Raw genomic sequence first — 24,634 nt, forward strand, 5'->3', positions numbered from 1 at the left:
AAATTATATATTTACTGTTCACAGAATGGCACTCGGTCAGTTCAAGAAAGGAGAAACAAAATCCTAGCTTGGTTTCGAGCACTTCACTTATATACCAAAGAGTCTTTAGATAACAAATTAAAATACTATTTTGTGGCTAGGCTAGGCTAGGCGTTGGCTCTTCGCTACGGGCATTTTCTTTTTCTTGTTCCATATTCCTCCGTGTTTCTTTGTCCATGTGTTTCTCTCCTCCCGCGTCTCCCTTCTGTCCCTTCTGTCTGTGCGTAATTGCCCTGTTCCTTTTTTAGTAAGGTGTGTGTTTGGGGTGTCCTGTGACGTCGGCCAGGATTCCCTACACCCCTCTGACTCCCATTGATTACCGCCCCTCGGGTTGGTTCACAATAGCTACAACATTCAAAGTAGTAGATTTAAAGGTGATATAAAAAAACAACTGTGGTGCACATTAATGTTATAAACGTACCGTTATCGCGATAATTCAGTCAATTTATTGTGATAAGTTTTTTTTGTCCATATTGCCCAGCTATACATTGCATTGTCCCAATACTGAAGCATTAGCACCAGTCTACCTCACACACACATACATTTGAAGTCGGAAGTTTACATACATCTTAGCCAAATACATTTACAATCAGTTTTTCACAATTCCTGAAATTTAATCCTAGTAAAAATTCCCTGTCTTAGGTCAGTTAGGATCGCCACTTTATTTTAAGAATGTGAAATGTCAGAATAATAGTAGAGTGATTTATTTCAGCTTTTAATTATTTTATCACACTCCCAGTGGGTCAGAAGTTTATATACACTCAATTAGTATTTGGTATCGGTGCCTTTAAATTGTTTAACTTGGGTCAAATGTTTTGGGTAGCCTTCCACACGCTTCCCACAATAAGTTGGGAGAATTTTGGCCCAATCCTCCTGACAGACTGGTGTAACTGAGTCAGGTTTATAGGCCTCCTTGCTCAAACACACTTTTTCAGTTCTGCCCACAAATGTTATATAGGATTAAGGTCAGGGCTTTGTGATGGCCACTCCAATACCTTGACTTTTTTGTCCTTAAGCCATTTTGCCACAACTTTGTAAGGATGCTTGGGGTCATTGTCCATTTGGAAGACCCATTTGCGACCAAGCTTTAACTTCCTGACTGATGTCTTGAGATGTTGCTTCAATGTATCCACATAATTTTACTTCCTCAGGATGCCATCTATTTTGTGAATTGCACCAGTCCCTCCTGCAGCAAAGCACCCCCACAACATGATGCTGCCACCCCCGTGCTTCACTGTTGGGATGGTGTTCTTCGGCTTGCAAGCCTCCCCCTTTTTCCTCCAAACATAATGATGGTCATTGTGGCCAAACATTTCTATTTTTGTTTCATCAAAGCAGAGGACATTTCTCCAAAAAGTATGATCTTTGTCCCCATGTGCAGTTCCAAACCGTAGCCTGGCATTTTATTGGCGGCTTTGGAGCAGTGGCTTCTTCCTTGCTGAGTGGCCTTTCAGGTTATGTCGATATAGGACTCATTTTACTATAGATATAGACACTTTTGTACCTGTTTCCTCCAGCATCTTCACAAGGTCTTTTGCTGTTGTTCTGGGATTGATTTGCACTCTTTGCACCAAAGTACGTTCATCTCTAGGAGACAGAACGCGTCTCCTTCCTGACCGGTATGACGGCTGCGTGGTCCCATGGTGTTTATACTTGTGTACTATTGTTTGTAAGATGAACGTGGTACCTTCAGGCGTTTGGAAATTGCTTCCAAGGATGAACCAGACTTGTGGTCTACATTTTTTTTTCTGATGTCTTGGCCGATATCTTTTTATTTTCCCATGATGTCAAGCAAAGAGGCACTGAGTTTGAAGGTAGGCCTTGCAACACATCCATAGGTACACCTCCAATTGACTCAAATGATCAATTAGCCTATCAGAAGCTTCTAAAGCCATGACATAATTTTCTGGAATTTTCCTAGCTGTTTAAAGGCACAGTCAACTTACTGTATGTAAACTTCTGACCCACTGGAATTGTAATACAGTGAATTATAAATGAAATAATCTGTCTGTGTCATGCACAAAGTAGATGTCCTAACCGACTTGCCAAAACTCAAATCAAATCAAATGTATTTATATATCCCTTCGTACATCAGCTGATGTCTCAAAGTGCTGTACAGAAACCCAGCCTAAAACCCCAAACAGCAAACAATGCAGGTGTGGAAGCACGGTGGCTAGGAAAAACTCCCTATAAAGGCCAAAACCTAGGAAGAAACCTAGAGAGGAACCAGGCTATGAGGGGTGGCCAGTCCTCTTCTGGCTGTGCCGGGTGGCGATTATAACAGAACATGGCCAAGATGCTCAAATATTCATAAATGACCAGCATGGTCAAATAATAATAATCACAGTAGTTGTCGAGGTTGCAGCAAGTCAGCACCTCAGGTCAGTTTGCTTTTCATAGCCGATCATTAAGAGTACTCTACCACTCCTGCTGTCTCTAGAGAGTTGAAAACAGCAGGTCTGGGACAGGTAGCACGTCCGGTGAACAGGTCAGGATTCCATAGCCGCAGACAGAACAGTTGAAACTTGAGCAGCAGCACGGCCAGGTGGACTGGGGACAGCGAGGAGTCATCATGCCAGGAAGTCCTGAGGCATGGTCCTAGGGACCAGGTCCTCAGAGCGAGAGAGAGAATTAGAGAGAGCATACTTAAATTCACATAGGACACCGGATAAGACAGGAGAAGTACTCCAGATATAACAAACTGACCCGAGCCCCCCGACACACAAACTACTGCCGCATAAATACTGGAGGCTGAGACAGGAGGGGTCAGGAGACACTGTGTACCAATCCGATGATACCCCCGGACAGGGCCAAACGGGAAGGATATAACAAAACTATAGTTTGTTAACAAAACATTTGTGGAGTGGTTGAAAAACGAGTTTTATTGACACCAACCTATATGTAAACTACCGACTTCAACTGTACCTCACAAACACGTTATACACAGGAAACAAGCCACGTCTGTATCAAACACTCGCTTAGAGCAAGGCAGTTAACCCCTCCGGGTCTCTAGACCTACAGACGAGAGTTAGTGTGGGTTTTCATTATCAGCTCTGTACAAAAAAATAGAAACATGTCGTCAGACATGACACCTTGGACACTGTGCCACTGTCCACATATCACAGAGGGTTAGTTGGAAGTAGTGTCACTGGAGTTGTTCCAGGTCATCGGCATGGCGGTCTCTGTAGATTGCTAGATCATACTAATGTGGCTCTTGAGCAGTCAAACACTTCTCCAGACTTTGTGAAATCTGGGCCTACTGTGCATTCGGGAAGTATTCAGACCACTTGACTTTTTCCACATTTTACTACATTACAGTCTTATTCTAAAATTGATTAAATTGTTTTATTCCGTCATCATTCTACACACAATACCCCATAACTACAAAGCCAAAACAAGTTTAGACATTTTTGCAAATTTGTTAAAAATAAAAAGCTGAAATATCCGTATATTCTTATCTAAAAAGGCAGAACTGATCCTAGATCAGCACTCCTACATGTACTCTGAATACAGTCAGTTTTGAGAATGACACAAATATTAATTTTCACAAAGTCTGCTGCTTCAGTGTCTTTAGATATTTTTGTCAGATGTTACTATGGAATACTGAAGTATAATTACAAGCATTTCATAAGTGTCAAAGGCTTTGGTTGAAAACTACATGAAGTTGATGCAAAGAGTCAATATTTGCAGTGTTGGCCCTTCTTTTTCAAGACCTCTGCAATCCGCCCTGGCATGTTGGTGGTGCCACATCCTGACTGATGGCAGCCCATTCTTGCATAATCGATGCTTGGAGTTTGTCAGAATTTGTGGGTTTTTGTTTGTCCACCTGCCTCTTGAGGATTGACCATCAGTTCTCAATGGGATTAAGGTCTGGGGAGTTTCCTGGCCATGGATCCAAAATATCGATGTTTGTTCCCCTAGCCATCATACAAACTGAGGCAACAGACTTTGAAAATTAATATTTGTGTCATTCTCAAAACTTTTGGCCACGACTGTATTCAGAGTACATGTAGGAGTGCTGATCTAGGATCAGTTCTGCCTTTTTAGATAAGAATATACGGACAGTGGGAACCTGATCCTAGATCAGCACCCTGAGACACGTAATGAATACTGCAATAAGGACAAACTGTCTACCGTGTGTGTTGTAGGAACACTGCATGTAGGAGATGAGATCAGAGAGATCAACAGCATCAGTGTGGCCAACCAGACCGTAGAGCAACTCCAGAGGATGTTGGTGAGTGGACATTGTGTATGTACGTGTGTGTGTGTGCTGCGTGCCTGTCTACTTAAATGCTGAGTATGTGTGTTTGTGTCCACAGAAAGAGATGCGAGGCAGCATCACCTTTAAGATAGTGCCAAGCTACCGGACACAAGGATCCTCCTGTGAGGTAACGCACCGCCATTTCCCCCTCCCTTCTCTCTTTACCCACATCCTCTGTTGATGTTGTGAATGTTTCAATTCCTGACCCTTTGACTAACCAACCGCCTGCCTGGTGGCTGTGTGTGTGTGTGTTAACGCTTTCTCTCGGGTGAGGTTCTGTGTGTTCTGCTCAAGGCTGGGTCAGACGTGCTGCACACCAATTTCACAACCAAGATACCGGAACTCCCCATAATGCCCCCCACCCTGACCCCTGAACCCTGGAACTCTGTGATCTGGCACCGACCACGCACACACACAGACCCCGCACCGCTGGCCAGTCAGTCACACAGAGACCAGAATTCCCTGTTGATACTCTGTAATGCCAAGTGGGAGCTAGTGATGATTTAGCCTGGCAAATAACATTCCAGCCTGACCTTGATGAGCCAGTCTTTGTGAGTCTACTGCCCCTCTGTGGCGAGATAGGGATGTGCAGGGATCATTGCTATTACGATTAGTAAGTAGGATAATCATGTTGATTTGATTGCACAGTCTATGAGCTCATTGAAGACATTGATGACGGTAATTTGGACTTGTTTATTGTGGAGTGTGAAATGTGATTTTTGTTGTATTGGTGTTACTAGACGGTAACTAGATGATGTATAACCCCATCTCTAATGTAAGGCTGTTGTCGATGTGTAGTACTTTTGACCCCACACTCCTCTCCTGAAATAGCAACAGTTATGTTATGGTGGCTTTGGTGTCTGTCTGTGTGTCTGTCTGTGTGTGTGTGTGTGTGTCTGTCTGTGTGTGTCGGTCGTATATTTACGAAATGCGCGCGCAGATGCCTCGTGCCCATAGGGGGCACAAGGGCACGTGCTCCCTCAGATTTGTCCTGTTTTTACATTTTTCAGACATAAAATGAATTACTAAATTCAATTTTAAGGCCAAGTTTTATCATAATTTTTGAGAAAAAGTTGTTTTGCGGAGGGAGCACACTGACTACAAGACCAGGCAAGCAGAGTACCCTCCTAGTGCTGTGACTATTACCACACCGGCAGTCATGAGTCATGACCGCAGAACAATTCCACATGATGTAATCTCCTTTTATATCTTCTGGACATACCTTTGTAACTAGCTAACTACCATCAGCTCCTAATGGCCTGCTACTCAGGGCTCTATTCTTCCTCGAACCACTCTGACATCAATGCAAAGGCCATTGAAAATCACATCAAACACTTATCAAAACAGTAGGCATATCATACTTTTAAAACTCACCTCACTGTGATGATAACATTTAAGAAAGAACTTCAACAGCAGGTTGAAACAGTGTAAAACATAGGCTTTGAAACAACATCCACAACCACTAACACAACGAAATGGACTGAGCTTTCTAAGGGGATGATGATGACTCATCAAATGACTCAACATTTAAAATTGTGATTTTGCTGTTACACAATACAGAGCATACTACCGCATATTAGGCATGGCATAAAAACATAAAACAAAATGTATGTAAGATGTGGTACATAATTGGTCTAGCCTATACTTAAAAATTAAAGAAATTTGAGTAATCGACGGTTGAGTGTGGGGTTGTATAATTATTCATACTGGATGGACTGGTTATCTTATGCTGTATCACATCCGGCCATGATTGGGAGTCCCAAAGGGCGGTGCACAATTGGCCCAGCGTCCTCCGGGGTAGGTCGTCATTGTAAATAAGAATTTGTTCTTAACTGACTTGCCTAGTTAAATAAAATAAAATGAATATGCTATGCTACAAAATGTCTATCCATGAGTCTGGGAGAAAACGTTTAGCCCTAGGCGATGCTGTTGGTTCATTGATTGTGCAGGGCGGCTTACAGTTAGCCTACAATTATACTACATTTGTATTTGATTTTGAATAGCCTAGTAATAGGACATTTTTTGTATTTTCAGAATTAAGTGAGTGACACATTACATTCAGCTATACAGACCACCATGCGTTTCCATCTCCTCTCTCTCCTTTACTCCTTTCTGGAGCGTGCAGAGGGGCTGTCAACAGTTTAGTGAAATATGTTTCGTTGTTACATGTTACTATTGATGTTACCGCACAGATTTCACTTGGTTTCCCATTTTTTAAATTTTATTTAACCTTTATTTAACTAGGCAAGTCAGTTAATAACAAATTATTATTTACAATTACGACCTACCTTGGTTAAGCCCAAACCCGGACGACGCTGGGCCAATTGTGCGCCGCCGTATGGGACTCCCAATCACTGCCGATTGTGATACAGCCTGGAATCGAATCTGGGTCTGTAGTGACGCCTCTAGCACTGAGATTCAGTGCCTTAGACCACTGGGCCACTCGGGAGCCCACTCGGGAGCCCACTCGGGGAGCTGAAGGAACAAGGTTGGGAGAGCCCATGGCACACAGAGTTTGGGCGGAATATCACCAGTCGGACAGCGAGCGCATGCTCCTCAAACAGTGGTTGATGCGTGGAGTGAAACAAGTATTATATTTATACAGAGCCTTCAGAAAGTATTCCGACCCTTTGACTTTATCCACGTTTTGTTACGTTACAGCCTTATTCTAAAATTGATTGAATAGGTTTTTTTCCCTCATTAATCTAAACACAATACCCCATAATGACAAAGCAAAAACAGGTTTTTAGAAAATAAAATTAATCTATTTAATCCATTTTAGAATTAGGCTGTAGCGTGACAAAATGTGGAAAAGGGGAAGGGGTCTGAATACTTTCCGAATGCACTGTATATGTTTTGATTTTCTAAGGTTTGTATCATTCACAACTAAAGTTGCTAAAAAAAATCAATCTAGCAAATAGGACCTGTTTCAAATGATCACTTTTATGCTCAACATAGCCACTTCATATGTGCACTCGCTTAAAAATTAAAAATAAATAAAACTTTTATTCAGCTAAATTCAATTATATTCTTCTTACTAAAATCAGATATAATCAAATTAATGGCATGGGACTTCTTCTTGTCAACTAAATGAACAAGCCTAGGCCCATGCGACTTCCACAGAGTTGGGTATGGCTGCCTTTTCCTGTTACACTCCTTGCCTATGGAAGAGCCTGCAGACTAAACTTAAACTTGAGACTCTTGTCGCCCATTTTAAACATTTATTGGAGGATTTTTATTTTTGTATTTCTTGTAACTTTTTCGGGTAATGCAAGTTATTGTGCTGTTAGGGGAATAACCTGATAGGTTATTCCACTAACAGGTTATTCCACTGTGTAAATGTAACAATCTGTTGCTGTATTTTTTGTGTTATCTGTGATGGTTTTGTTTGTCTTCTATAGTTTCTTAATCATTGTACCTAAACTATACGTGTAAACATGTGTACGCAGGGCCCAGCTGTAAAAGAGACCTTGGTCTCAGTCTGTGTTCCTTGTTGACATAAAGGTGTAATAATAGCATGGAGCCAGGTAACATGGGCCTACAGTAGGCCAACTTATATTCTGTTCTTCTGGAATACATTCTCTTCATATCAAAATGTTTCTTAAGACCTGACTAAAACACATCATGGATTTATTGTGACTGTGTAAATTAAACTGATTTTATTAGACTTTTTTTTTAAATGTAGATGTCCCAAAGGCGTGCCTCAGCGGCTTGTATCCATGGAGCTCTGGAGATACTAAACCCGTTTATGTTAATTAAAGGTCCATTACTGTGAGACACGCCTTTATGTGACGACAAACGTCTGGCAAAATGTCATGACTGCCACAGCCCTATCCCAAGTTAGAGTAGCTTGTCTAGCTTTCTTAGCTGGCATGCCTGCTGGAAAATGGCTTTACTTCTTGGGTTATGACACCCTATACCAGTGTGGTAGGGATGTAAAGATTTATTGATACACATTGGTCTCCATTTTCAAATGTTTAAGAGAAAAGTACTACGGTCCGTGGACGCCAGACCGATCCAAGTGGAGCATCGGTCAGAAAATCTATTCAAACGTTATGAATTGTCGGTGCACAAATATTACATTATTTTTACCTTCCGAAAACACCTCATCTTTTGTGACAACTGATGCGTCCTCTCTCCTTCAGTGTCGAAATGCATTTGTTGACAGTCATTGCTCCACAAGTCATCTTGCATGCCAAACAACATAAGGCAATATCAGTAGCCTAGTCAAACTGCTCACTGTGCCCAGCTTCGCACGCTGACCAACGAGCTGTTCCTGATGTTGCACATCTGCATGACAACTTCAGCATTCAAATACTAAAATGGCTAGCGTGATATTAGGCTTTATTAGTCGAGTTCCGGTTCACCATCAGCAAAAGTCTTGGTAGTTTGGCTTGATAATTTCACAACGAGGACAGCAATCACTTTTACAATGCCAAAATCATTCGATTTTTGATATTCAAAGTTGTACTTTGAGTATCAGGTTACATCCCCCCAAGTCTGATTGTGGTAGTGGGTTGGTTGATGCCGAGTCTTCCTCATGGTTCAGCTCAGGTGCCTACATAGTACATGCACCATAGACATGCATCATTTAGTCTACTACACCTGTTATTTATGAAGCATGTGTCAAATATGTTAAGTTTATTTGAAACTCCTAAGGCATAACAGTTCTTAAAGAATCAGTGTACATCATTAATGTGACAATTGAACAGGTCAAGAGATGACCTATGTAGAGAAATATACCTGCTAAATCTGGACCCCCCCCTTATCCCCACATACTTCTTGTCCCCTCTAAAATAATGGGTGCATGTAGCCCCTGTGCGCGCACGTGCACACACGCGTGTGTGTGCTTAAGTTTGTGAGTGTGTGTCTGACCTGTGTGTCTTGTTACAGAGAGAGTCCCCCTCCACCTCCAGGCAATCCCCTGCCAATGGCACTGGCCACTCCAGTGTTAACAGTTCTATCTTGGTAAGGACCCCCACCCCTAAACACAGTTCTATCTTGGTAAGGACCCCCACCCCTAAACACCCAAGCAAACACCGAAACTGTCCCCTTCTCCCTCAAGTCGACCAACCCAGACCTTTCACTCTCTCCCCCAGCTGTTGTCTGTTATCATTGTCCTGTATATCTTTTTTCAGTTTGATGAAACCCCTCTCCCATATTTTATGTATTTTTCTTTTCAGTTGTATATCACATTAAGTTATGATGCTGGTTGTTCAGACCAACCTTTGACTATGACCACATTTCCGATATCTCTGTTTACAAATTGGTGTGCTGTAAAATGCTGCCATGTGCTGTAAAAATGCTGCTGTGTGCTGTGCCTTTCTGCTGGCAGCCTTTTAGTATGCAGAGGAACTGGGAATCCTCAGTCAGTCACAGAAAAGGCTCCGGTCCTTTACAACTCTGTTCCTATACAACTACCTCCAACCTTATCCACTGCTAGACCTACTTACCTAACTACCTACCCCTTACCTACCTACTTCTTACTTACCTACCTCTTACCTACTTCTTTCTTACTTACCTACCTACCTACCTTCCTACCTATTTACGAACCTACCTCTTACCTATCTAACTGCGAACTTACCTACCTACCTACTAGCTGTACACCTTGGTATTGAAGCTGCTTTGCTTGCTTTCTGCTTCCTCTCTCTTTGAGAGTGTGAGAGAGAGAGAGACTGCCGATGCTCTTCTCGAACACTCATTAAAGTGCAACTCTGTTTGACTGTACCCTCTCTCTCTCTTTAAAACGTTGACAGGAGTGGAGGGAATGTTTGTCTGTGTGTGTGTGTTGTGTTCCGTATACAGTGTTATGGTTGTCTACATGCCTGTCTCTGGTGTAAACTCTCTCTCTGTCACTGGTGGGCTTTTCTCTACAGGATCTGCCGTCTACCATCCAACCCAAAGGTCGACAGGTGAATACCAGTGCTCTCTACCCCGTAAAACAAACACAAACACACACACTCACACACACACACACTGAACTGTAACTCACAACCCCTCCATCCCTTCCCTAACATTTAACTTCTACACTTGTGTGTGTGTGTGTGTGTGTGTGTGTGTGTGTGTGTGTGTGTGTGTGTGTGTGTGTGTGTGTGTTGCCCAGATCAACCCATATGAGTACACTCCGTTCACTTACAATGTTGTTCATATTCTGTGGCTCCAGATCTCCAAGCTGTTCCTGCATGTGTTTAGAGCAGGATAGTGCCTGCTGTGTCGGAGTCTGGCTTAGTGGTTAGCCCACCAGACTCCGGACCATATATATACACCCGGCGACATGGGTACGAATCCCGTCTATGCCCTTTATCTCTGTCTCCCTCTGTATCTGTCTACATTCCAACTTTCACTGTCTGTAAAACAATAAAATACCCTCCAATATATATTTTTAAAGAATAGTGTCTGTTAGACTGGATAGTGGAAAGTATGTAGAACTACTGTAAGCTATGACCTCACCCGAAGACTACTGGATATTGGCCTCAATCCAAAACACATTAGACTCTGAATCTGCTCCAGCTGCTCAGACATGTGTGACCTAAAAAGAGCACAGGCTGAATTCAAATTGATTCAATCCGATCCGATGCTTTTTGCCGAGTTATTATTAAGATTTTGAAAGATTCCACCTGGTCCCATAACTCTGAGTTGAACTCCCCTGTGGTAGAGAAAATGTTCTGTCTGGAAAGGCTGATATATTTCAATGAAACTAGACTTCAAATATACAGTCAGGTCCATAATTATTGTCACCCTTGATAAAGATTAGCAAAAATCTTTGTTAAATAACATTATGTGGCACTTAATTCACTGGTCGTATGGCAAATACAGCTATTTGCCGCGACCATAAATAATACAATGCTGAGCTATATTGTACGCTACAAAATATATATAATATCATTAAATACTAATACAATTGCTCAAAGTAATTTTTTTTTCCTCAAAATTATTGGAACCCCTCAAGTTTCTTATTAATAAAAACACACATCTATGTTAACATTCTACTTTTTAAAATGAATCTCAGTTTATGGAACTGTATAATGTCCTTCCATGGCTTCTTGTGTCACTGGGGTATAAAAATGAGGTAACATGCATGTAAAAATCCCCTTTTCATCCATCACCATGGGAAAAGGCAAAAAACAGAGAGACAAATGCTTGTTGACCTTCATAAATCAGGCAATGGGTACAAACAAATATACCACTTACCGTTATTATGGCAACAATTAAGAAGTTTAAAACCACTGGGACATGGGTAAACTTGCCTGGTATTGGACGCATGTTTATCTTGTCTCCACAGTGAGGAATATGGTTTGCGAGGCAAAGAACAGTTCAAGGGCCATAGCTGGAGAATTAGAGCACTTAGTAACATCTTCGGGTCACCAAGTCTCCAAATCTACAATTAGATGCCACCTCTATGCCAATTCTGTTCATATTCTCCTAGATATTTTTTTATCTTCCAATTAAATCATAATATAGTCGCATGGAGGAGTGAGTTGTGTCCCCCCCCCCCGCCACCCTGGTTCCTCTCGTTCCCCAGCTCCCCTGCCTAGCCCAGGGACTCAGTGGCGTGTCACCAACACCCAGATCCTCCCCTTAAGAGATAACAGATTGTGATTGGGCATCCCAAAATCAGATCACTTAGTAGACTGGTGATCACCAGCCCTGGTCCTTGATGGCTATAGGGTAGTACAGGCTTGTGTTCCAGCCCAGCAATAACACTCCTGACTCTACTTATCAAGGTGTCTATGATTATTGTTGATGGCTAGTAGATATAGTACATGCTGGTTTGAGATTTAAGTCTGCTCACCCTGTGGGCCTATAGGACCATAGCTGGTGACTAACTGTAACTGTGTAACCCAAGAGTATATACCCAGTTAGTAAGGGCAATCCTAGCTGTAAACTAAGGACAGAGGCATTGTTAAAACAGTGGTCATAACCCTCCATCACCCTCTATTGTCATCTTTGTGAACCCCAAACCAAAAGAAACACCATCACTGTCAAACACCCATCCTAAACCCATAAACCAACGGAAACCCAACAAATAACTTGACTTTAGCTTAATCTAATAAGGCTGAACCTAACCAAGGATAGTGACATTGCGTACATGCAGTGTGTAGATTCCACCGGTAGAGGCCGCCCACAGTAGCACTATCTCACAGAGACATGGCTGCAGTTACAGCACTGGACTGCACAGTCACACATTAAACAGCATTGCACAGTCATTCTCTACTCAGATAACTAAGATGCATGCATAGGTGGGATTGGGGGTACTGACCCCCCCCCCACCCCAGCAAACCTCCTATAATCTCACCCATCACCATGTAATATAATCATCAATTATGACCATTATGTTTGAAAAACCCATAACATAGATCACTGATCTCCGTGTTGGATAGGTTAAAGCTCTTCCATGTCTTTCACCAATCCAGTCATTCCAGATCTTTTCAAATCAAGCCAGGAAGAAATGCGTGTTTAAAAGCATTCTAACGGACCTGTCTTGTCGTCATAACCAGGGTTGGGGTCAATTCCATTTCATGAATTGAACTTTTTATTTGCGAATTGTACAATTCTCATCGACAGCAATAGCCTATTCATGAAATGAAAACTTCAATTCATCGCAATGAACTGAAGTAAAGTTGAATTGACCTCCAACACTGAAGTGGCATCATCCATGTCAATCCCCTCCCATCACCATCACAAAAGTAGAGTTGACGCTTAAGTCTCCATCTCCCCCGCGCTCTGCTCACCATACTGTGTGTGTAGACACTCTGTAGTCGTTTTACTGCATGATGTGTGTGATGCTTTCACATCCTAGATGGTCGTACCCAGACCTCCAATCAAGGATAAAATGTCCATCAAGGTAAGATATAATGTAGCCTCCATAGTGCTAAACCATAGAGATAAAAACAGCAGACATCCTAGGAAATGTTTATCTCTATGGCTAAACCATAGATATTCCCTTTAGATGACCTGTAATAGCAATAGTTGGTAACCAAAACACCATCCCATACAGTACAATCTAACTTAGACTAAGACCACTAAAACTACAATGCAAAAACCATAGTGTTTGGATTGTTGTAAAAAGTCTAGTCAAACTGTATTCAAAATGCATTATCATACAATTCTCTGAGAAAATGAATGAAATCAACATATTGCCTCATACATTATTTTATCAGACATACTTACTTTATCAGACAAGAATGGTAGCACAAGACTGGTTGTCAGTTCGTAAAGGTGTGCTAAATCAGTCAGTGATACAGAAAATGTAGATTGTGATTTAACAAGACCTATGGCAGATTCTGAAGTGTAACCTATGGCTAATTCTGAAGTGTAACCTATGGCTAATTCTAAAGTGTAACCTATGGCTAATTCTAAAGAGTAACCTATGGCTAATTCTAAAGAGTAACCTATGGCTAATTCTAAAGAGTAACCTATGGCTAATTCTAAAGAGTAACCTATGGCTAATTCTAAAGAGTAACCTATGGCTAATTCTAAAGAGTAACCTATGGCTAATTCTAAAGAGTAACCTATGGCTAATTCTAAAGAGTAACCTATGGCTAATTCTAAAGAGTAACCTATGGCTAATTCTAAAGAGTAACCTATGAGTAACCTAAATTCTAAAGAGTAACCTATGGCTAATTCTAAAGAGTAACCTATGGCTAATTCTAAAGAGTAACCTATGGCTAATTCTAAAGAGTAACCTATGGCTAATTCTAAAGAGTAACCTATGGCTAATTCTAAAGAGTAACCTATGGCTAATTCTAAAGAGTAACCTATGGCTAATTCTAAAGAGTAACCTATGGCTAATTCTAAAGAGTAACCTATGGCTAATTCTAAAGAGTAACCTATGGCTAATTCTAAAGAGACAACCCTGTGTTAACGATCCCTGTGCCATTTACAGTGCCTTCGGAAAGTATTCATACCCCTTGACTTATTTCACATTTTGTTGTGTTACAGCCTGAATTCAAAATGGATTAAATAGATTTATTACCAATCTACACACAATACCTCATACTGACAAATGAAAAGATGTTTTTAGACATTTTTGCAAATGTATTGAAAGTTAAATACATAAATATCTCATTTACATGAGTATTCACAATACTTTGTAGAAGCACCTTTGGCAGCGATTACAGCTGTGAGTCTTTCTGCTTTCCACACCTGGATTGTACAACATTTGGCCATTTATTATTTTCAAAAATCATCAAATTGGTTGTTGATCATTGCTAGACAAGCATTTTCAGGTCTTGCCATACAGTTTTGATCAAATCTACTTGAAAATGTAACTCAGGAACATTCACTGTCTTCTTGGTAAGCAACTCCAGTGTAGATTTGGCTACAAGGTGAATGTGTCTGGTGGAAAGCAGATTGAACCCGGTTTTCCTCTAGGATTTTGCCTGTGCTTAGCTCCATTCCATTTTACCTGGAAAAACTCCTCAGTCTTTAACGATTACAAGCATACCCATAACATGATGCAGCCACCACTATGCTTGAAAATATGGAGAGTGGTACTCGGTAATGTGTTAGATTGGATTTGACCCAAACATAACATTTTGCATTCAGGACAAAAAGTGAATTGCTTTGCAAAATGTTTTGCATTATTACTTTAGTGCCTTGTTCCAAACAGGATGCATGTTTGGTATATTTGAGTTCTGTACAGTCTTCCTTCTTTTCACTCAGTCAATTAGTTTAGTATTGTGGAGTAACTACAATGTTGTTGATCCATCCTCAATTTTCACCTATCACAGCCATTAAACTCTAACTGTTTTAAAGTCACCATTGTCCTTATGGTAAAATCCCTGAACGGTTTCCTTCCTCTCTGGCAACTGAGTTAGGAAGGACACCTGTATCTTTGTAGTGACTGGGTGTACTGATACAACATACACAGTGTTATTAATAACTGCACCATGCGCAAAGGAATAATCAATGTCTGATTTTTATTTTATTTATGTTTTACCTCCCTGGTCTTTGTGGTTGAATCTGTTTTAAATTCACTCCTCGACTGAGGGACCTTACAGGTATATGTGTGGAGTGTGTGGAGTACAGAGATGAGGTAGTCATTCAAAAATCATGTTAAATACTGTTATTGCACACACAGTCCATGGAAGTTATCATGTGACCTGTTAAGCAAATGTTTACTCCTGAACTTATTTTGTCCATAACAAAGGGTTTGAATAATTATTGACTCAAGACATTTCAGCTTTTCATTTTTAATTAATTAGTAAACATTTCGAAAAACATTATTCCACGTTGACATTATTAGGTATGGTGTCGGCCAGTGACACAATCTCAATTGAATCAATTTTAAGTTCCGTCTGTAACACAACAAAATGTGGAAAAGGTCAAGGGGTGTGAATACCTTCTGAAGGCACTGTATATCAGTATACTGCCTCAGAAAAGAGAGGCTCATTTATACCACAACTTATGTTTTGTATTATTCCCCTGTGAGATACGAACAGGCAGCGACATACGCACACTACTGCCCACAGCCCATAGGGACAGGTGTCCAACCTGGCAACCCGGAGAGAGAGGCTCATTTATAGCACTCAGCTATTTATATATTTTGTCGCCTGTGAGGTAGAACTACCCATAAGGAAAGGTCTTCAATCTGGCAACACATTAGTCTATATAGCCACATGCCACTCCTCCGTCTCCAGGTCTCCAACCTGGCGACCGGGCGTCATAGGAAATAATGCCCATCCCATCTCAACACAACTGCTCTCTCTCGCTGTCTCTCTCTAGCCCTCTCTACCTCCCTCTTTTTCTCTACCTCCCCCTCACCCCTACCTCATCAGTGGCTAATTTACCCCATTCCGTCATGAACTTTAACCTCTTACCCCTGTCTGTGTGTCACAGATCTATGTGAGGGCCCAGTTTGAGTATGACCCCTCCAGAGATGACCTCATCCCATGCAAGGAGGCCGGGATTCCCTTCCGGGTCGGTGACATCATCCAGATCATCAGTAAAGACGACCACAACTGGTGGCAGGGCAAACTGGAGAACACCAAAAATGGAACTGCAGGGCTCATACCCTCACCAGAACTCCAGGAGTGGTGAGGAGACACACGACGTGATATAACCCAGATCTCCATCTAGAGAATCATTCAGACTTACAAACAAGCTCCAGAACTGACAGGCTAGAGCCTTTTAGGATGTAGGGTAATTCAACACACATAACCCATATTTAGAGAGAACCTGATCTAAGCTCCCAGAATGCACCCTCGAAGAACCCAAAGAAAAGCTTGAATGTTTGAGCAGATTGAGTTTTAATGGGTGTATTTCCTGCCGTGTTTACAGGCGCGTGGCGTGTATAGCCATGGAGAAGACTAAGCAGGAGCAGCAGGCCAGCTGTACCTGGTTTGGCAAGAAGAAGAAGCAGTACAAAGACAAGTACCTGGCCAAGCACAACGCAGGTACACACACACACACACACACACACACACACTCTCTCTCTCTCTCACAAGTACCTGACCAAGCACAAAGAAGGTACATACTCACTCACATGCATTCAAAATGTTCCTCAGCTGTTACTGCATGAATTGTGAGAGTCTCACGTGTGTGAGAAGGTGGCATGCGGGTCTGAGGGAGGGAATCTGGGGGCAGGGAGAGCAGGGAATTCAGGTAACAGAACCGTGTAACCTCTGCTGGCTCCAATGACATAGTCATAGCAGTGAGAACTGGTGCTAGGGCACAAGGGCAAGCTTAAATATGAGGGTGAGTGTGCAGTTATCAAGTTGGCATGTACAGTACAAGTGTGTGTGCTGCACGTGAGTGTGCATCACAGGAGGTTGGTGGCACCTGAATATGGTTTCCATGTGTTTGATGCCATTCGATTTTTCCCGTCCCGGCCATTATTATGAGCCGTGTGGTTGTGTGTGAGAGGGTTTGTGATTGAGAGTGTGTTCCAAAGTGCCTTAGACACTCCCCACATTAAAGACAGTATCCCACATTGAATGCCTCAAACCTACTTTGTGTCTCCACCAAAGCCTCTTGTTTCCTATGGATAGTTGAACACAGTGTGCGAGATATAGAGGGCAGCAAACATTGTGTCTGTGGATCTCGGGTGTCCGTGATCGCAAGGTGGCTGTCTCAACAGACCAGGCCAAGGCCAATGTGCAGGAGAAACTGACACTGCCATGTGTGTCTGTGTTAGGACTGCAGCGGCTCAAGTGACACCAGTAACCAGTAAAAGGGGGAGGGAGGGAAGGGGCCATGGAGAGGACTTGCAGAGTTAAGAGGGGTTGGGAGAAGGAAAGAGAGGGTTAGGGGAGGTACTGGGGAAGATGGGAGCCGAGCTATAGAGCTGGAATGAGATGGGGGAGAGAGAGGAAGGAGTATCAGGCCACTGGCGTATTTGGCAGCATGAACTGTCTGTTGCATATAGACACAGCCCTGACCTGCCTGCCCCACATTAAGTTTCATGACTGCTCAATCTTTGCCCTTTAACTGGGTTTCAACTGATGGTGAAGCCTGGGCACTCAACTCAGGCTTACACAGATGAATGTAGCTGGGAACCTGGATGAGTGTGTCAGGTCCAGATCTAGATAAAGCCCACTTCTCTTGACTAACTTCCCTACGTATTTATTTGGACAGTGAAGCTAAACCTTTTAATATTCGGTCCCGTATTCCTAGCACGCAATGACTACATCAAGCTTGTGACTACACACTTGTTAGATTCATTTGCTGTTTGTTTTGGTTATGTTTCGGATTATGTTGTGCCCAATAGAAATGAAGGGTAAATCATGTATTGTCATATTGTAGGCACTTTTGTTGTAAATAAGAATAGAATATGTTTCTGAACCCTTTTACATTAATATGGATGCTACCATAATTTAATGAATGAATGGTGAATAATGAGTGAGAAAGAGAAAATATCAACTCCCTCCCCCCCAAAAAGATTCTAACCTCCCGGTAATGGTGAGAGGTTAGCCTGTTTTGAGGGCATGATCTTTGTGCATCTGTAACTTACAAGTGCATGATACTAGAAATGCATGCAAGCTGTATGTGTAAAGAACCAACTGTGACTGTTCATATTGCTTCTCCGAGTAACAGCAAAGCATGCTATAATTTTGCTTTACATTTTGTGCTTGCTCTCTAAGCATTCAAATCGGAGTCTCTCATATAGTTTGTTTTGCATGAACTATAGTCTGATTTTGAATGTAGTGTCATTCTCCTCAGGTACAGTTAGTGTGAGGATGAGAAGTGATGTGGTGGATAGCTAGCAGCATGTTCCTGGTACAAGGCCTATGACTCTAGGCCCATTCTAATTTTTGAAAGATGCATCTTTCCTACTTTCCCTCCTCAAGAGGCCAGTGTGGTGCTCTGGGTAGAAGTTGCCCTTTAGACACAGACCTCAGGTCAATATGTCCTGCCCAAATCCGAACCTTAACCATTAAGGGGAGAAATACAATACTGACCCTAGATCGTCGTCTATGAGCAACTTCATCCTACTCTGTTGGGTGACTAATTTAAAGTAGTCCGTGCGTCAGCGCTTCGCTGCTGCAGTGTTGTATTGTTGTATTGTTGTATGTGTAGTAACTACTGTATTGTTGTGTAACTGAACCATGTTATGACCCTGTCCATCTCTCACGCTGTCCCCCTCAAAATGGCCTCTCTGCATGTAAGTAACAACCAGTGACGGTATCTGTGGCTAGCTAACGCCTCCTTTGGTTTGGTCTGATTCTCTTTCACTCTGTTTCTCTTTTTCCATTTGCGTTGTTATTAACCCTTTAGTTCACCAGGTGTCAGTCCCAGCGTTTCCGTTTTGTTTCTGTTTTCTCGCTCAGAGCAACGAGATCCAGCACAAAACGGAAAGAGCATAGATCGTTTTTATTTTGTTGGTTTTCTTCCTCACCCATATATTTTGTTTACTTTCGTGTTGTGTGTTTCAGATGTAGTCAGTTGTATTTTAAAATGGTACATTTGCCCCAGGGAAGAGTCCCCATTTGATCCCCCAGAATATCTTTCTCGGAATGTGACACATGGCGCACAAGGTTATAGGTATAAGAGAAAAAGGAGTGGAGAGAAAGCAGGAGAGACCATTCTATTCCAGAGAGAATACATGGTACTCCTGGTGTTGTATTTCCCATGTCACACACACACACACACACACACACACACACACCACACACCCACAGCTGTTAGGTTCATGTCACCGTAGAGGTGACATTAGCAGTACCCTGTGTGCAGTACTCTCCACTGTAGGTAGGTTAAGGACACATGCTAATGCTGTACAGACTCCCAAGAGTGTCCAGTACTGTGTCCTACTGTGCTTTGTTCTCTCCTCCATCTTATTCAGCTCACCCCCTTCCATCTGTCCATCCATCTATCCCATTGTTTATTTCCAAAAATGTAAAAACTTTACACACACATACATTGTGGCATCACTGCGTTATTCACTTCAACATAATGGTCGTTCACCAGCTCTGCAGTTTTACCCTAACAGCTACAAAGTCTGTGTAGCCTCAGAGTAGAAGCAAAACAATGAGAATATTCTCCCTCCCTGTTTGCCAAATGTAAACAGTCTTATCCCAAATCTCATTCGATTAGGGCATTCGCCTGGGTTAGGATAAATTACTCCTCAGATTTAGCTATTTGATTTAATGGTGTCAGGTTTAAGGACAATGACACGCCATTGAACTTATACGACTCCGAGGAGAGGTTCAGACTCTATCTATCCTTGTAACATCATAGTTCATTATCTCCCAACTGTCAGAGACAATATGTCTACTCCTTCATCTCATGGCTAGCCTGGGTGCTAGTCTGTTCCTCTTTTAGCCACCTTGTCCTTGTCATTCCCAGATGTTGATATAGTGTTATTGAAACAGTACCCAGGCTATAATTTTCCTCCATTAACAACTAACTGTCACAGACATTCTCTCTGTCCCATAGCGCCACCTCACTGTTAGGGCCCTGTGTTCTCCCAGTGTAAGTGACTACTATGGAAGTCTGTCTGCGCCTCTCCTTCACAGTATCTCACTATCCCTCTCTTTCCTCCGTCCTCTTTTTCCAGTATTCGACCAACTAGATCTCGTCACGTATGAAGAGGTTGTGAAACTGCCTGCGTTTAAGAGGAAAACACTAGTCTTGTTAGGTAAGTACAAATATCCATACTAGCATACTATAGAGGGTTGTGACGTATTGGCTAACGGTATTAGGTAGTGTGCTCGTATTGCGTTCTGACTGCTCTCTCTTCCAAAGGTGCCCATGGAGTGGGCAGAAGACACATCAAGAACACACTCATCACAAAACACCCGGACAGATTTGCCTACCCCATCCCACGTAAGACACACACACACACAGATTTGCCTACCCCATTTCACGTAAGACACACACACACACACACAGATTTGCCTACCCCATCCCACGTAAGACACACACACACACACACACAGATTTGCCTACCCCATCCCACGTAAGACACACACACACACACACACACACACAGATTTGCCTACCCCATTTCACGGACGACACAGTCACTGACTCACTTCGACCATCCATTGTGATTATCGTTCTTACTCAACCCCCCCCTACACCCTTTCATCTCTCCCTTCTTCCCTCCTCAGATACGACCAGACTTCCTAAGAAGGACGAGGAGAACGGGAAGAACTACTACTTTGTGTCACATGACCAGATGATGCAGGACATCAGTAACAATGACTACCTGGAGTACGGTAGTCACGAGGACGCCATGTACGGCACGCGGCTAGAGACCATTCGCCAGATCCACGAGCAGGGACTCATCTCCATACTGGACGTAGAGCCACAGGTGGGTGGGAGGGTGTATTTTCCACTTGTGCTTGTGAACACAGAGGGTCTTCTCAGGCATAATACACAGTCACAAACACACAGTCCAGCTGACCTGGAACCTGTTCTCCATTAGGCCTTGAAGGTCCTGCGGACAGCAGAGTTTGCTCCCTACGTTGTTTTCATCGCCGCGCCAACCATCACCCCTGGCATCAACGAGGTGAGACGTACACACACACAGATTGTCAACCTTTTTGTTGTAATATTGGAACGATCTGCAGCTGTAGCCACTTCTTTTTTCTGCACTCCTCCATTTTCTTCTCTCATCACTTTCTTCATTAATTTATTTTGCATGCTGTGTGTGAGATTCAGTTTTTCCGTTTCTCTTGCGTTCCGTTGCATGGCTCTCAGCTCCCCAGGTGGTGCAGGAAGCTGCCAGTAAGTATGAGTGGAGGAAACGCTGGCCATAGTCAGTAGTGCTCTATTGTGTTGTACAGTATATTGCCTCAGTAAACCAGCTCACTCCTTTCTCTGAGTGAGGGTTACTATTCCTTCTTTAACACCAGGCCAAGCAAATAACTGTCCTGAATCCCTACCCATCCACTCTATACCCTCCCTCGTTCTGTCAGTTTAATTTAATGGTGCTTTATTGGTAAGACATCTGTCTCTCTCATTAAGTCTCCCCCCCCCCCCCTTCTCGCTCTCTGTAGGATGAGTCATTGCAGCGTCTTCAGAAGGAGTCAGAGATTCTTCAGAAGACCTATGCCCATTACTTTGACCAGACCATAATCAACAACGAGATAGACGAGACCATCAGACACCTAGAGGAGGCTATAGACCTGGTCTGTACCACTGCACAGTGGATCCCTGTGTCCTGGGTCTACTGAGGATAGGAAGGAGCACCTTCTCTCCTCCCCTCTGTGTCTTTCTGGGTCCACTGTACCTGTATAGATACCACCCCTCCCTCTCCCCTCCAATGACTCTCTTTCTCTCCTCCCTCCGCCCTTTATCACTGGGGATGCATCTCTGCGATAACTCCCATCATTCCTTCGGAAAAGAAAAGCACCTCAACCAATCAGAAACCTCTGTGTACTGCACATGACCTTCAGCAGCCAATGAAACTCTGCCCTTACAGACTACCTAGCCGTAGTGTTGTATAAACAAATAAGTATTGTCATGTCTGTATTATCTAGGAGGCAACATTTTTGCAGATGTTTGTTTTAAAGAGACAGTACTGTATCTCCTCCCCGGTAGTGCACTGCAGCCTTCTACATCATGTGACTGTCTGTGCCCCCATCAGCCCATCCATCATGGATGTTGTAGTGCTTAGCTGTCCCTCTGTTGTAGTTTTTCCCCTAATCTACAATTGCTGTTTGTGGGTATTCTCTTCCTCTCTCTCTGGACAGACTGAAGAAAATCACCACAGCCTCCCTTTATCTGGATCTCATCCTCAACTCCTTTTATTTATCTGCTCATTAACTCCTCTCCATTATTAGCCATTATCGTCTACTTCGTTCACATAATCTTTCTGTCACTCTCTTATTGTTCATGTAGTTCAGTTTCATCTTGGTTCATTTCGACTGTACATGTTATTACACCCGAGTGGCTCAAGCTACTGCATCTCAGTGCTAGAGACGTCACTACAGACCCTGGTTCGATTTCCGGCCTGTGATTGGGAGTCCCATAGGGTGGCCCACATTTGGCCCAGCATCGTCCGGGTTAGGCTGTCATTGTAAATAAGAAATTGTTCTTAACTGACTTGCCTTAAAAAATATATATATAAAAACCCTAGCCACCCCCTTCTCCCCTTCATACACACACTCAGGGGTACTGTCTCTTCTAAATGAATCCATAAATGTTTTAGACATTTCAATGAGGTCCCATGCATGTTGGACATTCGCAAGCTACCATGCCGTCTGTCCGTGTTCCCCCAGTGTCCTGCTGTAACATCCTCCCAACTGAAAACCAACATTCCACACATCTGGAAGACTCCACTTGACCAAGGGAGGAAGCAAGGGGAACAGGAAATAACCAACAAAAAGAACCTTGACACCTATGCACATACCTTGACATTTCTAAAACCAGATTTTTCCAAATCGACCATGGTATCAATGTGTTTGTAAAAACAAATGTGTGGTAGAACTTTATAATTACTCCACATAATAAACATTTAATGGATTAGTAAATAGTATACAAAGGTGGGAGTAATGATTCACAAATGAATAAATGTAAGTAACCTAGTTATTCATACACAACTTTTAAGTATTTAATGATTCATAAGATCATACGTTGTTTAAAATAGGACCTTATAAACCATTTACTAATTATTAGTAACTCTTTTTGCGTGGCCTCATCTAAAGTGTGGGCTATTGATACTTCATAAATACTTTAATGTTTTGAGTGCAGTATAATTTCTCACAAGAAGATGGACATTGGTAGAGACATTCCAGCAGTATCTGATGCTTCTTAAGGCCTTAAAATGGCCCCTATAACATATCAATGGTTAAACAATAAGCACACAATAGAGATCAAATATATTGAACATTTTATTCCATCTATTTATCCATCCACGTATTAAATATTGCGTAATTTCGTCAGCTGTGTGAATAAGTTCTGGGTTTATATGTATTAGAAATTGGGAGTACCGGTTTGCAAAGTCTCCACCCTGGCAAATATAAACTTGGTTTGCATTCGCAAGCTTAACAACAATAGCAAAATATTCACAATACAACTCTTCCTCAAGTCCTTGCAACGGTTGTGTGACAACAGTTCTTGTGAATAATGTTCAATATAGTTATTTTAACATCCCTTTGTTTTATGCCTATTCTTTTACCATTGATATGTTCTAGGCTATTTTGAGGCCTTAAGAAGCATCAGATACTGCTGGAATGTCTCTACCAATGTCCATCTTCTTGTGAGATATTATACTGCACTCAAAACATTAAAGTATTTATAAAGTACAAATAGCCCACACATTAGATGAGGCCACGCAAAAAGACAAATTATAATTAAAGAGTTCATAAGGACCTATATTAAACAGCTTATGAATGGATTAATGATGTATAAACTTAACTAATCCATTAAATGCTTTATCACGTGTAGATATAAGGTTCCACCAAAATTGTCTGTGATTTGTTGTATAAGATAATCAAGAGGGGAGGGGATGAAATTACAACTGATTGCTGATTTGCCATTTCAGAAATGTGTTGTCTGAGAGTATTTCAATTAAGTTTAATCAATGAAAGATGAATGCTGATTTGTATTCTGCAACTGTATAACTATATGGAAAGGATATTTACACTACGTTTTGCAAGGTGAAGTCTTTGCAACGGAATAGGAGGTAGTTTGTGCATCTGAATAACCGTGTATATGAAATATGACTGATGATATGATTGCCCCAGTGTAAAATAGTCTACAATGATAAAGTTCTTCAGTATGAACAGTTTTTTTCACATATATTTCCTTTTATGTGTTGGAAAAAGTAACCTGTGTCTGGCTCTTGTCTTTGCACGCACACACTCAAGTAGTCTCAAAACATGTTTATTCAGCCAGAAGAAGTTCAGGTTCATAAGCGGCATCTCTCCGTAATGTCATTCATAT

The 24,634-nt window shown here is 42.1% G+C and overlaps 2 protein-coding genes across 24 annotated transcripts in view; both read left to right on the forward strand.

Annotated features, from left to right (window-relative positions):
* Positions 1-24,519, forward strand: part of caska (calcium/calmodulin-dependent serine protein kinase a) — a 213,291-nt gene extending 188,772 nt beyond the window's left edge. For 6 of the 23 annotated variants that reach the window (XM_065014211.1, XM_065014510.1, XM_065014251.1 and 3 more), the window contains 13 exons: positions 4,188-4,273; positions 4,359-4,427; positions 9,194-9,268; positions 10,177-10,212; positions 13,101-13,145; positions 16,142-16,338; positions 16,583-16,698; positions 20,298-20,378; positions 20,486-20,566; positions 20,854-21,056; positions 21,171-21,254; positions 21,446-21,472; positions 21,745-24,519. In XM_065014211.1, coding sequence (XP_064870283.1) covers positions 4,188-4,273; positions 4,359-4,427; positions 9,194-9,268; positions 10,177-10,212; positions 13,101-13,145; positions 16,142-16,338; positions 16,583-16,698; positions 20,298-20,378; positions 20,486-20,566; positions 20,854-21,056; positions 21,171-21,254; positions 21,446-21,472; positions 21,745-21,921 — 1,277 coding nt within the window. In that variant the 3' untranslated portion in view covers positions 21,922-24,519. The remainder of the gene's footprint in view (positions 1-4,187; positions 4,274-4,358; positions 4,428-9,193; positions 9,269-10,176; positions 10,213-13,100; positions 13,146-16,141; positions 16,339-16,582; positions 16,699-20,297; positions 20,379-20,485; positions 20,567-20,853; positions 21,057-21,170; positions 21,255-21,445; positions 21,473-21,744) is intronic. The other 17 variants (XM_029639654.2, XM_029639693.2, XM_029640041.2 and 14 more) reach the window with 10 other exon arrangements.
* Positions 1-24,634, forward strand: part of rpl8 (ribosomal protein L8) — a 217,323-nt gene that overhangs the window by 150,322 nt on the left and 42,367 nt on the right. The window lies entirely within an intron of this gene.

Source organism: Oncorhynchus nerka, linkage group LG1 (genome assembly GCF_034236695.1).
Source record: "Oncorhynchus nerka isolate Pitt River linkage group LG1, Oner_Uvic_2.0, whole genome shotgun sequence".
Lineage (NCBI taxonomy): Eukaryota > Metazoa > Chordata > Actinopteri > Salmoniformes > Salmonidae > Oncorhynchus > Oncorhynchus nerka.